The sequence below is a fragment of the Choristoneura fumiferana genome, chromosome 6 (genome assembly GCF_025370935.1).
Source record: "Choristoneura fumiferana chromosome 6, NRCan_CFum_1, whole genome shotgun sequence".
NCBI classification, from domain to species: domain Eukaryota; kingdom Metazoa; phylum Arthropoda; class Insecta; order Lepidoptera; family Tortricidae; genus Choristoneura; species Choristoneura fumiferana.
Genome location: NC_133477.1, coordinates 20,040,093 through 20,054,684, shown reverse-complemented (window position 1 = coordinate 20,054,684; position 14,592 = coordinate 20,040,093). Strand labels below are relative to the sequence as shown.

The 14,592-nt window shown below is 41.2% G+C and overlaps 1 protein-coding gene, 1 long non-coding RNA gene and 1 pseudogene across 2 annotated transcripts; all 3 read right to left on the bottom strand.

Moving 5' to 3' along the window:
* Window positions 1-3,806: 3,806 nt before the first annotated feature.
* On the bottom strand, window positions 3,807-5,720 carry LOC141429283 (uncharacterized). Its single transcript, XR_012451510.1, has 3 exons — window positions 5,623-5,720; window positions 5,041-5,235; window positions 3,807-4,409 (listed from the first exon to the last, which is right to left on the bottom strand). It is a non-coding gene; the product is annotated as an uncharacterized lncRNA (long non-coding RNA).
* Window positions 5,721-6,560: 840 nt separating this feature from the next.
* On the bottom strand, window positions 6,561-8,227 carry LOC141429282 (cytochrome P450 6B1-like; the record flags this gene model as incomplete). Its single annotated transcript, XM_074089572.1, is given in 1 exon segment — window positions 6,561-8,227. A coding segment is annotated over 1 exon segment (852 nt), but the record flags the coding sequence as incomplete, so codon positions are not given.
* Window positions 8,228-10,999: 2,772 nt separating this feature from the next.
* LOC141428743 (probable cytochrome P450 6a18) lies at window positions 11,000-13,439 on the bottom strand (annotated as a pseudogene).
* Window positions 13,440-14,592: the final 1,153 nt, after the last annotated feature.

Below are 14,592 nucleotides of genomic sequence, written 5' to 3'. Positions count from 1 at the left end.
GCGTGGCTCATATTCGACTGATTGTTGAGCAGGCACTGTATTTTGTTGATAGGGCTAGCTTAAGGCGTGCTGGGGATTTAATAAATAAAATTTGTATCTCACTCGGAAACGTGTATTGCGCTCGCACAGGTGCATAGAGAAGGGAAGGAAAAAAACTTAATTCTAACAAAGAATCGACAGTCGAGATAGTGCTGTACCTTAGTGGGGGTTGCCAACATGCTGCCAGCCAGCTTGTTAGAGAACAAACATACATTATATAATGCTATTACGCTTTATTCTGCAAGTTTTCATTATACATATATATGTATGTATCAAATTGAAATATTAATTCAAATTAATGAAATATACAATTAACAAATCACGAAATCATGAGTTTAAAAACAAGGTTTAATTGAATATAAAGCAAGGTACTCTAGTTCTTGGCATCATAGTTAAACTACACATCTGAAAATAAGAAGTCCTACGACTAGAGAGACTATGTATTAATGCTTAAGTAGGTAAGCAAATATTAAATCAATTTAACTCTAATATGCTCTCTTTACATAATATCTTACTAAATAAACAGTTGACAACTGTAAAAAATAATGCTAAATAAACTTATGAAAGTTCACAAAGATAGTGGCGCATCTATTGGCGGTATTATGCACTATACGTAAATCTAATATGTACTTTTGCAATTATTCTTACTAAATAAAACAGCTGACATAACTGTTAAAAAATACGTAAATAAACTTATCAACGTTTACATAGACAGTGGTGCCATCTAGTGGCGATCATAAATATACAATACGTGCGTGTTGTAAAAATGGTTGTTATTCATTATCTTGAATAGGCAATATACAAATTTTGCGTATGCTACGCACATGCGTATTATTATTAGGTTTCCTAACTTCTACAGCACGCACTTTTCCGTCATCTCCGGGAAATAGTTTTACAATTCTGGCCATAGGCCAGGACATTGGAGGGCATATTATCCTCTTTTAAGATTACTAAACTACCTAATTTTACATTAGATATGTCAGTTTTCCATTTCGGTCTGTTTTGTAAAACATTCAAATAACATTTGTGCCAAAATTTGCCAAAATTTTTGCTTTAGGTTAGTACACATTTGCCAGAATTTTAGTCTGTTATCTGGATATTACTGACATCTTTTTCAGGGTACATAGTCAAACTATTGCCTATGATAAAATGACCAGGCGTTAAATAACAGTAATCGTCTGGGTTCGAAGACAGTGGGTAACAAAGGCCTTGAATTTAATACAGCCTCAATTTCAGTGAGTACTGTATTGAGCTGTTCATAAGTTAATACAGTTTTTTGCAGGGTTCTTTTTAAATGGTATTTTGTGCTCTTCACTGCGGCCTCCCACAGACCCCCAAACGTAGCTGAATAACTAGGTATGAAATGAAATGAAATACCTTGCTGTGAGGCAAAATTATGAACTTTGGCCTGGTGCGTCTGGGAAGACTGCAGTGTGTAAAGCTCAGCCAATTGGCTCCTTGCGCATTTGAATGTGCTTGCGTTGTCGCAGTGAACTTCAATGGGCAAGCCTCTCCTCGAAATTAACCGTCTGAAGCACGCTAAGAAAGTTTCTGTCGTAAGATCTGAGGCTAGTTCTAAATGAACTGCTTTTGTCGCAAAGCATACGAAAACACAAATATAACCTTTACCTATTACGGATTTTCTTACGCGGGAGAGCTTTACGTCGATTGGCCCAGCGAAGTCCACTCCGACTTTCTCGAACGGTCGGCTAGTGGCAGTGACGCGACCAGCTGGCAAGGAGCCCATGAGCTGTTTGGCCACTGTAGCCTTTTGCCTGAAACAAATTATACATTTAATGGTAATCTTTCTGACCTCTTCCAATCCATTTACAATCCAAAACCTATTATTCAAATGCGAGAGCAGAAGCTTAGGACCCAAGTGCAGTAATCTTTCATGCTCACTTTTAATTAGCATATTAGTGAAGACTGAACCTTTGGTAAAATGATGGGTGTTTATTGTCATAACTTATTTGAGCGTTATGAAGCCTACCGCCCACACGCATGAGCCCTAGTTGGTCTACAAAGGGATGGAGTTGTGCAAGTTTTCCTTTAATGACTTGACCTTTCTTTAAAGCATCAAACTCAGCATGAAATTGTTTATTTTGTTCATGTCTGATTATAAGCATGAGCGATTGTTTTAGTTCAGCGCTGCTAAGGTAAGTAGTATTTAATTTACTTTTATTTTTGTTAGTATTATTAAGAAACCGCAGTATGTATGCAAAAAGCCTTAAAATTTTATTTATATCCGAATATTATACAAGCGCTCGATAATGCAATCGAGTGGATTCGGAATGGCACACACAAACACATGACTGCTGGAAAAATCCATGCCAGACTGAACCTCTGGGAGGTCTAGAGCTATTGAAGGTTCGTGACAGCGAAAACGTACTCACTGTTTGCGTAGAAACTGGGGCCCATGCCACCAGAGGTCGTTGCTACGAAGTTCGCTCGGTCTTACTCCTCTGCTTATGAGGTCAGCTGGGTTCTCGTGCGTGTTGACATACAGCCAGCTCCATCTAGCGGTATTCTGACGAATGACATTTACTCTGTTCGCCACATACGCCTGAAGCTTTGTTAGTTCGGTTTTGAGCCATGCGAGAACTATTTGTGAGTCGCTAAACAAGTAAACTTCTTTAACATTTGCTTTAATTTTCAAAGTGTCATAGGTTTTTGCCATTAATTTTGAAAGCAGAAGAGCAGCGTTTAGTTCAAGTCTGGGTACTGTTAAGCCTTTATTCTGAACTGGATTTATTCGCGATTTGGAACAGAGTAAATGCATTTTTGTTGCACCTGATTTATACGTGTGTCGCAGGTACACGCAGCACCCGTAGGCTGTTGTGCTCGAAGCGTCTGCAAACCCGACGAGCTGGACTGTGTCTGCTTCTGAAATGTCTATGTTTCTACTTAGTAAAATAGGTTCCATCACGGCTAAGTCACTAGTGAACTCAAGCCACTCTTGTTCTACATTAGGTGGTGGTTTTTCGTTCCAACTAGTGTTGAGCTTCCACAATTTTTGCATGATGGCCTTTGCTGTGACGATTATGGGATTTACGAAGCCCATTGGGTCATAAAGTCTTCCTATGTAACTCAAAATGCTCCTTTTAGTAAAATTTGCAGAGTCAAATGGCTCTGGAGAGGAGATAATGAAATTGTCGTCTTTTATGTTGATCTGTAAACCCAGCGCTTTCATATTGTAATTATCTTTTTGCAGGTCTAGACTATCAAAATGTTGTTCACCTGATGGTATGTTAGATAGAATTACCTCATGATTCGAAGACCATTTATGAGTAGAGAAGCTACCTAGGTTGAGTAAGTCACGCAACTGGTCTTTAGCGCTAAGAGTGGTTTCGAGATCATTGTTAGAGTATATGACGTCATCGACGTAAATATTATTTTTAATCACAGATGTCGCTAGGGGATGTGAATTTCCATACCTATTTGCTAGCTCATCTAGACATCGTGACGCTAAGTAACTAGAGCTTTTTAGACCGTATGTGACGGTGTCAAGTCTTATACACTTGATTGGCTCTTTGGGATTGTCTCTCCAAAGAATGTTTTGGAGAGAAGTGTATGCTGGATCTATTTATATTTACGAAACATGCGCCTAATATCTGCCGTAAAGGTGTACTTTCCAAAGCGAAAAAGCATTATTATATCGAACAAGTCGCGTTGAACCACTGGCCCTGTCAGTTGTAAATCATTAAGTGAAACTTTTTTATCTGTGCGCATTGAGCCATCAAAAACAGTTCTTAATTTTGTTGTTTGCTGTTTTCATTGATGACGGCATGGTGCGGTAGGAAATAGACTGGGTCTTTGCGCAGATCATAAACCTCAACGTCCACATAGTGACCATGGTTGAGAGCTAAATAGTCATGTATGAACTGCTGGTACTGATTAAATAAGTCTGGATTTTGCTGTAATTTCTTTTCTAAATTTAAAAATCTTTTGAGAGCGTACCGGAAAGATTCTCCAAGTACATCATTGACTTCAGAAAGAGGTAATTTTAAGGGCAATGCTACTTCAAACTGATTATTATTTAACTTTACTGTTTTTTGAAAAATTTGTTCACAAAGTTGTTGTTCAGAAGTACTTTCATTGTACACCTCAGGTACTTTTTCTGTATTCCAAAACTTGGCCAGTGTTTCATTAAGACTTAGTTCACATTTAAGTACGACTTTATTGCAGGTGGGTTCACTTAAATATTGTGGCAGGCTACCTCCAATAATGTGTCCAAACACGGTGTTCACGATGTGCAGACTGGCAGAGTTACAGGCCGATGCCTCGGAGCTCGGCGCGTCGTGTTGCTGCGGTCGGCAGTCCGGTGCCGCTGTCAGCTCCAGCTGACTCGACTGTTGCATAGGCAACAGTGTCTGAAACATGACGTCCGCTCCGATTAACATGTGAATCTCACCTGGATGTTAAATTTTTCATCGGCTAAATTTAAATGATCTGGAATTTTTATTGCAGATATATTGAATGTATACTGTGGTAAATTACAGGTTATTTGGTCAACTATGTGACAATTTACAGCAGTCTTAAAGGGGGCTTGTATCGCATGGATTTCTAATGGAATGCAAAATTTTACATTACTCTTCGCATTGGCTATGCCAATGATGTTTGTGTTGATCTGCTTGGGTGTGAAACCAAGCTGCTTGACTACCTTGGAGGTGATCAATGAGACCTGCGAGCCGCTGTCCATGAGGGCTCGAATATGGTATTCGGTACCATCCTTTCCGAACACCTTTATTCTAGCTGTGGGGAGAAGCACATTGTTGTCAGTATTGCCTGTTAATGTGACAGGTGGTGCCTTTTCATTGCAGTGCAACAGAGTGTTATGTGGCCCCTTGCACTCCGCACACCTGAAGTGAAATCTGCATCGTCCCTTATGTAAGCCTAGGCATGTGTTGCACAAGTCATTTTGCTTGACGAATTTTAATTTGTCGTCTGTTGCTAGCAGTTGAAATGATTTGCAAGTATATAATTTATGTTCTTTAGACTTACAGTATATGCATGGTGAGCCGGTGACTCCGTGTGCTGCTACCCTGGGGGCGCGCGCTTCGGATGCCGGAGGGCCATGTCCCTGTTCGACGTTCTCCAGTGCCAGGGCGCGTTTCTCCAGGAACCTCAAGAGGTGTTCAATGCTGGGCTCCGTGGCTGGGTCCCGTTCCAGTTGGTATGCTCGTGCGGTGAAATTGTCTAATTTTCGGGATAAAATGCACAATAATATAGTGTCCCAATACTCGACACGAGGTTCTAAATTTTTTAGTGCAGCTAGCTCTTGCCTAATGCAAGCTACAAATTGTCTTAGGCTTATGGCCGTCGCTCTGATAATATTTTTGATATCTATTATTGCAGCTACATGCTCGCTGATGATTTTGTACCTGTTATTATACCTAGTGTCTAACAGTTCTAGGGCCTCGTGGTAACTTGCTCCCGTCAAGGGAAGGTTTTTTATTAAGTCAAAGGGTTCGTCTTTCAGAAATGACCTTAAATAATACATTTTTTGCACTGTGTCTAAACTCTTGTCATTGTCTATCAGAGATCGGAATAGATTGATGAATGGAATGTAGTCTGAAAACTTACCACTAAATGTTTGAATTGCTATAGGAGGCAAGGTTACTTTTTTCACACTACCGGTTGACACGTGTTCGGTTGATTTGTCTTGAGCGACAGCTGCGGAGGCGGCGGCGTTGGCGGCGGAGGCGGCGGCCGCGCGTTTGTTGATCTCCTCGTCCAACGCCGCTACGACGTCGAAATACTTGTTCTCAGTGGTTTCGTCCTCCGCGTCCTTGTAGCCCGAGAATGTTATTTTTCGGCAGTAGTCATCGTACTCCATGAATAGCGCTTGCGCCCGTTCTCTTTTCGCCTTCAGGTATTCTACCGAATATTGCTGCAAGGCTGCCTCCGGTTGAGCAAGTTTGTGCAGCTTACTCAAGCTCGCCTTCACGTATCCACGTGTTTGTAGAAGGTTGCGCGATTCTTCCTCTGTTGGCTCCATCGGGGCTAGGAATTACGCGTACTGTAGATAAAGGCAGGATCGCTGGCAGCGTTGAAATATACACCGGCACGCGTCGAAGTGAAGCACTTTGTTCGCGACGCGTAGGGAAATTGGCCGGGTCGACCCAAAATGGCGGCGAAGTCGCTTGCACACTGCGTCCACGTTTGCGAGAATTTACTTATCTTGAGCCCCGCACGCAATAAATAAGAAAACGAAGGACCATGTTGAGCAGGCACTGTATTTTGTTGATAGGGCTAGCTTAAGGCGTGCTGGGGATTTAATAAATAAAAATTGTATTCTCACTCGGAAACGTGTATTGCGCTCGCACAGGTGCATAGAGAAGGGAAGGGAAAAAACTTAATTCTAACAAAGAATCGACAGTCGAGATAGTGCTGTACCTTAGTGTTGGGGTTGCCAACAACGATGAGGTTTCGAAGCCAGCAGCGAAAAACACATAAATCTGAGCTGCCATTATGTCGTCATCCAATTCTATCGACACCTTCTTGGGACTACCATCAGGGTTAACTTCAACAATTGATTCCCCAGTCATAACGCCTTTCTTCTTACATTCCAGTAGCAAATCAATAAAATCATTTCGATTGCTTGGCTTGTTGTTCCTCTGTTGCATAATAGTTTTCATCATTAACACAATTTCCCTTTGAATTTCTTTCGTCACATTTAAACTGCCGAAAAATATTGGAAAGATTTGTTTTAGGTATAATTTTACAGTTCTGTTGTAAGTAAGTGACTTGATTTTCAAACTTAGTTGTTGAAATGATGTATTCCCGAAGTTGAGCGAGTCGGAGTTGATGCCGAAGCCGATGGCGCCGATGACGTCAGCGGTGAATTGTTGCATCAGGTCCCGGGCATCGATGGGTTTGTTCTGGTCTGCTATGTTCTGCAGCCGGTTTTGCAGTCGCTCAGTTTTTTCGATTATAAGCGGGAACATAGCTTTCAGCTTACCGCTGGAAAAAGCTGCGGCCATTCGAGTTCTTAGCAACCGCCACAAGTCATCATCAGTACTGAAAAGATTCATTAGGAGCGGTTGGATCCTAGAATCTTTAGGGCGAGCACCACAGCGGCGGTGGAAGTAAGTGGAATCGGTAAGAACTCGTTTGGCGAGCGCCAGGTCTCGGACGACTAACTCCGGCTTAGAATAGTTGAAAAAACCAACAATTTTTTCACGAGGGTGCTTTCTGTACACTTCCGTACCCATGTCCATTACGTTGGCTAGCATGAGGAAGTCCTTTGCGTTGTTTCCGACGAGTGGCCATGGCTTGTCATGTTTGACACCTCGCTTCTGCCAGTAGTTGAAGGAGCGAATGAGATGGAAGTAGAAGGCTGCGAGCCCGAAAACGACCGCGAGTGCTATCATGATAAGAACAGTAATATGGTTTTAGAGCTTGTTGCTTTGTAATATATAATATTCTTGCACAGTATAAAACGGACCAGTATTGCGTTTCGACAGCATCCTTGATATAATTACCTACGCCGGCTCGGTACACAAACGCGCGATAGGGCTGCCTAGGTACTCTACTAACTGTCACTCTTCAGTTCAGTTTGATTTGATAATGTCACATGAAATTTAAAGTAGGGATTAGGAGAGATTTAAAGATGGACTAAGTAGTGTTTAACTAAAATGCATTTTACGTTATTCTAATAAACCACAGAACGTATTATGTTTTAAACGGTTTTATTTGGCTTCATCACTACGTATATATGTTACCTAAAAATTAGCTACAGAGAAGTATTTTCGCCTCTTTTGGGATGTGCGAAAAGCTTTATTGTTGAATTTAAGAGTATACAAAATTCGCATTCTGATAAATAACTTTTATTATATCATATTACATGAATTTAAACATCCGTACACCGAACAATACTGTTTATAACGTCGTTACATATTAAGGTACGTAATATGCGCGTGAGTCTGTACGTTACCGCGGAGAATCGCGACTGATGGTTGCCGAGGTATGCTGAGAATTCGTGGCGTGTTGGTATAACTCGCGTTCCGGCCGTTTGTATGAAGACTGTGTACTGCTCCTTTTTTATACTGTGATTCTTGTTCAAACAAATTAATTTGCAAATAAAGAAAGATGATGTCATTCATCGGCGAATGCGTATACTTATACATGATATAAATTACACATAATTATCCATGCTCGTCACATGTTAATGGCTCTGTGCACGACATCAGCGCCACCTAGCGTCCGCAACTTTTATGGCTCTGATGCTCTGACGTTTTGAAATTTTATCGCGACATTGTGACAAAAATCAAACCTATCACGTATTAATTTATAATACAAAATTACCGTGATATCGTGATTTGGGTGGACAAAACGTAGGTAGGTAGTTAAGTCTAAACAAATTGCTTTGTTAATGACAGATTCATATGAGTATGACAGATGACCGAGCCTACATTATTTCTACTTTTGGGCACTATGAGCGCTGTGAGAGATTTCATTACCCCCCCCCCCCCTAGTACAGTCAAGGGCAAAGATATCGACACGGCCAAAGTTACAAAAATATGTATACACGACTTTATGCTGTTAATATAAAGTTGTGTATACATATTTTTGCAACTTTGGCCGTGTCAATATCTTTGCCCTTGACTGTACTTCGCACCCAGCGAATACGCAGATGATACGTAATAATATAAGAATTAAGTCTTTCTTTAAAAACCTTTAAAACTTTCTTTAAAACTTTAATTCGTTTTTAAAGAATATAAAAGTCTAGCACGAATAATTATTGGAGTAGACACATTAACTTATATATTAAGAAGTGTTCTATCAGACAACATTTTAAATTTTCATTCAATTTTTATGGAATAATCGAGAAAAACTAACAAAATGCGACGTTGCCAGCTCAGCAGGTATAAACGCTCAATGACCAAAATGAATTCACAACTTTTGTCCACCCAATCACGGTATCGCGGTAATTTTTGTATTATAAATTAATACGTGATAGGTTGGGATTCGCGCTGTCATCGTTCATCCACCATTACCTCTCATATTTCGTTTTCTAGAATTTTTTTACCGTACAACGGCAGAAACTACTAGACACTGGCAAAATTGTCCTCCGATGGACAGAGCCATATTTTTTAAAGAAACAACAACGTGATAGGTTTGACTTTTGTCACAATGTCGCGATGTAATTTCAAAACGTCAGAGACGTTTTTAGGTAACAAATATACGTAGTGATGAAGCCAAATAAAAACTTTGAACATGAAACTACCGTGAGACTCACTCATATTAAATATAATGACCCGGATAACTCACGTCTTAAATCGAGTTTAGCTCGACATGTTTCGGGCTAATCCGTAGCCCTTCGTCTTCGGAGCAACGCGACTCAGCGGCTGCTGCAACACGCGCACTGCGCGCCGCGCTCTGCTCGCGCGACTACCCGACGAAACTGACACCAGCACACAACTACCCGCGTTTTCATCATCATTACAACTGTCAATGTAGGGTAGCACACAACACTAACAATATCGCTCTGTAAAGCCAAAACCCAAATAAAAACGTTTAAAACATAACACGTTTTGTGGTTACTAAAATAACGTAACATTCCCATTTTTAAATCTCGCCTAATCCCTACTTTAAATTTCAGGTGACATTATAATAGTCATTCTTACTACGAGTCTTGAAAAACTCTCATGAATTTTTTGAACCGCTGACACATGCAGTACGCACAATTTTCCCGCCAGCACTCTTTGGTAGTGACGTCTCGCCCATAGAAGCTGACCTACTCTCTCGTCTTGTACATAAAGGCGGACTGGCAATTTCTGACCCATTCAATGCCACTAATTTAAACTATGAAATTTCCAAGAAAGGCGGCACAGCACTCTCCATTGCATTAATAGAAACAAAACAGATAGATCTATCCGAACATAACACATATCTTAAAAATGCTCGCAAAGAAGGCCGCAAAGAAAAAGAAGCATGTGATAACAAACTCCTAGAAATTACCGTAGCAAAATTAACTGGTAACAAAAAAAGGGCAATGCGTTATCATTACGTTACTACAGAATACCTAACTCCATGCCACAATCATGCGATGACTGCTGCAATAGTTATTTTAACATCGATCACGCGCTCTGTTGTAAAACCAGTGGCCTAATCACAAGGCAACACAATGAGATCAGAGATCTCTTTTGTGAACTTTGCCAAAATGCTTGGGGCAGCGTAACAAAAGAACCAATAATTTCTGAAAATGATTGCGAACTACGTGCAGACCTATCATGCCGCGGCGTATGGAGTGCTCAGAGGGAGGCGTTATTTGACATCCGTCTCATGTCTCACTCTTACCTCTCACGTCCCGTCACTTCTGTCCTGAAATCAGCCGAAAAACAAAGAAAATATTCTGACGGCTGTGAAATGCGACATGCAACCTTCACTTTACAGGTAACATCCGTCGATGGTGTGTTTGCACCCCAAATGTCCTCATTCGTCAAACACTTAGGAGAAGCAATTTCAGAACAATGGAATCGTTCCCTGACCACAATACTGGACTGGCTTAGAGCCAGGATAAGTGTTGCCATCATACGTGCCACCAGCATGTGCATCCGCGGCACACGACACCGGTTTTAAGCCCGCTGCCAGGTGGCTTGGGTTTGACGACGGCGCTGCCCTCCCACACATTGATCAAAAAAAAAGTTAGCCAATAAAGGTTAAGTTAATATAGAACTACAATTAAAACGACGCTGGGGTGTTTTTAAGGCTTCAGCATGAGACTGAGCCAGTGTCAGATTCACAACCGTAATGACATATATATTACTATCTGGGCGACCGAGCTCCGCTCGGGCTAACACTCGGTACCAAGCGTTTTCCCAGAGATAAGACCAAGCTAAATCAATTTTTTATCCCTGAAAACCCCTACATATCGAAATCGTTGGAGCCGTTTCCGAGATCCCCGAAATATATATATTTTTATATATAAAAGAATTGCTCGTTTAAAGGTATAAGATGTTTAGTAAAATTTTATTCTGCTTTTTATTATCCTTATGCAAAGTAATATTATGAGATATGTCTTTCTGCGTAGCAACTATTCGAACATATGAATATTATTCTCATCGATATGATGTGATAAATTATGAGAAATGATAGTATGAGAAAAACATTATACGAAAAGTAATTCGGTGATATGATGATTCTGCTAAAGGTTATGAGAAACGAAATTATGAGATTCGACTTTATGCAACATATTAGCAAACCAATCTAATCCAATCCGTTACCATATCCAGATACGAAATGTTACATCCCTGATGCATATGTTATTTCGTGTCGCGGTTTATAAAGAGTTTATTCTGCTTATTTGTCGTATTCTAGGGGCCGTTTTAGATTTTCCTCTCGTGGAAGATGAGCGGCAGGCCCGAGCTGAAGTTCTGCACAATGTTAGACCTCGGGTTGGTGGGAGGGTGTTGTGGTGACCCCGGCACGGGTGTCACTGAGAATTTCGCCAGCACCGCCGCCAGTCCCGCCAGAGACTGCATCAGACCCAGACGCTCAGCTGCAACAACAATTATGTTAAAATCTACCGGAAGATACAACGATAACAAGACTCCTACCAGTACTAAGTGAACCGTCGTGAGAGTTAGGGCAGTCGGTGAATGCAGGTGGCAAGCCGTCGTTCACTATGGCGTTCCAAGGGGGAGGACTTTGTTCAACAGTTGACGTATCTTTGGCTGTAATCGATGATTATGTGTAATTGGTTTGAGATTCTCAACGCTACAGTGAACGACAGCTTGCCACTTGCATCCACCGATTGCCATAACTCTCGCGACGGTTTAGTTTGTGGGAGTCATGTTATCGTTCTATCTTCTCCCCAATGGTTTTCTGTTTTTCCAGCGATGTGGCAACCACCACAACAAACTAAATATCGTATCCATCCAATTAAAAATTGAAAGTGGGTCAAAAAAGATTTGATTCTTGTATATTACTTGTTACATGCGAGTGAAGTAACATACAAGTTTTCCATCAAATATTAAAATTACTAAGTATATTATATAATTAGTCTCAACCTAAACGCATGAATTCTCTTACCAATACAAGATCGTGTCCCGTTCCCGAATGGCATGTATGCAAGTTTCTGCTCCACCGTCAGCACCTCAGGGTCGAACCGCTCGGGACGGAACTCTTTCGGCTCCGGAAATATCGTCGGGTCGTTATGAAAAGCAGTTACAGGGATCTTCACATTCACACCGAGATCAAAGGACACATTGACATTGGGAATAACGCAGGCGCGAGCACATTGTCGCTGTAAGTAACCGCCAGTTGGGAAAATTCTTAGACCCTCGTTGAAACACCATCGAAGGTAAGTCATTTCAGAAATGGCGTCGTAGCTCAGTTTATTGTCGTGCTTGGCCAGTACGCGATCTATTTCTTCCTGAGCTTTCTGTTGCTCGCGCGGGTTGTGTGCCAGCTGGTGCAGCGTGTGGCTCGTACTTACCGATGATGACTCGTAGCCAGCAGCAAAAAGTATAAATAATTGCGCCGCCATTATCTCGTCATCCATTTCTATCGACACCTTCTTGGGATTACCATCGGCGTCAACTTCAACAATTGATTCCCCCTGTCATAGCGCCTTTCTTCTTACATTCCAGTAGCATATCAATGAAGTCATTTCGCCCACTTGGCTCGTTATTTCTCTGTTGCATTAACGTTTTCATCATACACATGACTTCTCTTTCGATTTCATGCAGTATTTTTAAATGACCAAATATTTTGGGGAGGGAATATTTTAAATTTAGCTTTAAAGTTCTGATAAAATTATGTGTATTCATTTTAATACCGAGTTGTCGGAATGCTGTATTTTCACCGCTGAGTGAATCGGAATTGACTCCGAAGCCGATGGCTCCGATGACGTCTATGGTATATTGTTCCATCAGGGTCCGGGCGTCGATGAGCTTGTTCTGGATTGCTATGTTTTGCAGCCGGTTTTGCAGTCGCTCAGTCCGTTCGAGTATTAGCGGAAACATCGCTTTCAGCTTGCCGCTGGAAAACGCTGTCGTCATACGCGACCTTAGCAGTCGCCACAGGTCATCATCAACACTGAACAGATTCTTTAGTAGCGGATCGATTGCAAAATTTTTCGGGTTAGCTCCGCGACGGTGGAAATGCGTGGAATCGGTTAGGATTTGTACGGCGAGGGCTGGGTCTCGGATGACTAACTCGGGGGCAGAATATTTGAAACTGCCGACGATTTTTTCTCCGGGGTGCTTCCTGTAGGCTTCCGCAGTTATGTCTGTTAAGTTGGCTAGCATGAAGAAGTTCTTTGCGTTATTCCCGAAGAGAGGCCACGGCTTGTCATGCTTGACACCACGTTTCTGCCAGTAATCGAAGTTGCGGGTGAGATGGAAGTAGAGGGCTGCGAGGCCTGCGAGACCCAAAGCGATCGCGGTTGCTATCATGACAAGATCAGTAATGTGTTAGAGAGCTGGTTGCTTTGTAATATCATTAATATAACTGCTGTTGACACAGATGAATTAATTTTCGGCAAATAAAGAAGGAGGACAATTAACATTTGGAATGTTTGAGATGGCAAATTTGCTTAGAAAACGACGATAATAAACTTTTGTAATATAAAAACCGGCCAAGAGCGTGTCAGACACTGCCAAAATAGGGTTTCGTAGCCATTACGAAAAAATTAAGTAATATTTTTTTAAGGATTTCGTATTTTATACGGAATCTTTCAAGTTAGGTATATTTTATGCTTAGGCTGCTATTTACTCCTAAACTACTAATAATACTCAAGCAACATAGCCGTTATAGTTTTCCTTGAAAGTTTGCTATCATGACAAGATCAGTAATGTGTAAGAGAGCTGGTTGCTTTGTAATATCATCCTGAATTTTTTCAAATTTTTCCACCCGCCAGTTTAGAGTTTAGAGGGGGGGACGCTCGATTTTAATGAAAATTTGCACTTTAAAGTTGAATATTTCGCAAACAAATTACTGATCGAAAAATCGTCTTTGCAAACCCCTAATGGTTCTATACCCCACACTATAGAGCTGGATGAGAAAAAAAAATCACCCCCACTTTACGTCTATAGGAGGTACCTAAAAAAATTTTATTTGAATTTTTAATTGTACTACTTTGTACATATATATTCGTGCAAAATTACAGCTTTCTAGCATTGATAGTCCCTGAGCAAAGCCGCGGACGGACAGACAGACAGACAGATAGACATGGCGAAACTATAAGGGTTCCGTTTTTGCCATTTTGGCTCTGGAACCCTAAAAATGATAGCATAGCTCGTGTATCCGGAGCCAGAAACTTGGAGGTTATTTTTGATAAAGGGCTGCTGCTTGAAAATCACATCCTGGAATGTACTGCGTAATTGCTTTCACCGTCCTAAGGTCAAGATTCGTGAGTTCTTAAGGATAGACATGCGTATAATGTTTTGTGACTCGGCTTATCCTCACAAGTTATATGACTCTATCGCGGGAACTTTGCATTTTCCAGGATAAAAGAAGCCTGTTTCATTTCAATCGGAAAGTGTAGCTTTCTATTGAATTCACTTACTCCTATCCCGCGGGAATTATCCTAAGGGCCTGGCCACA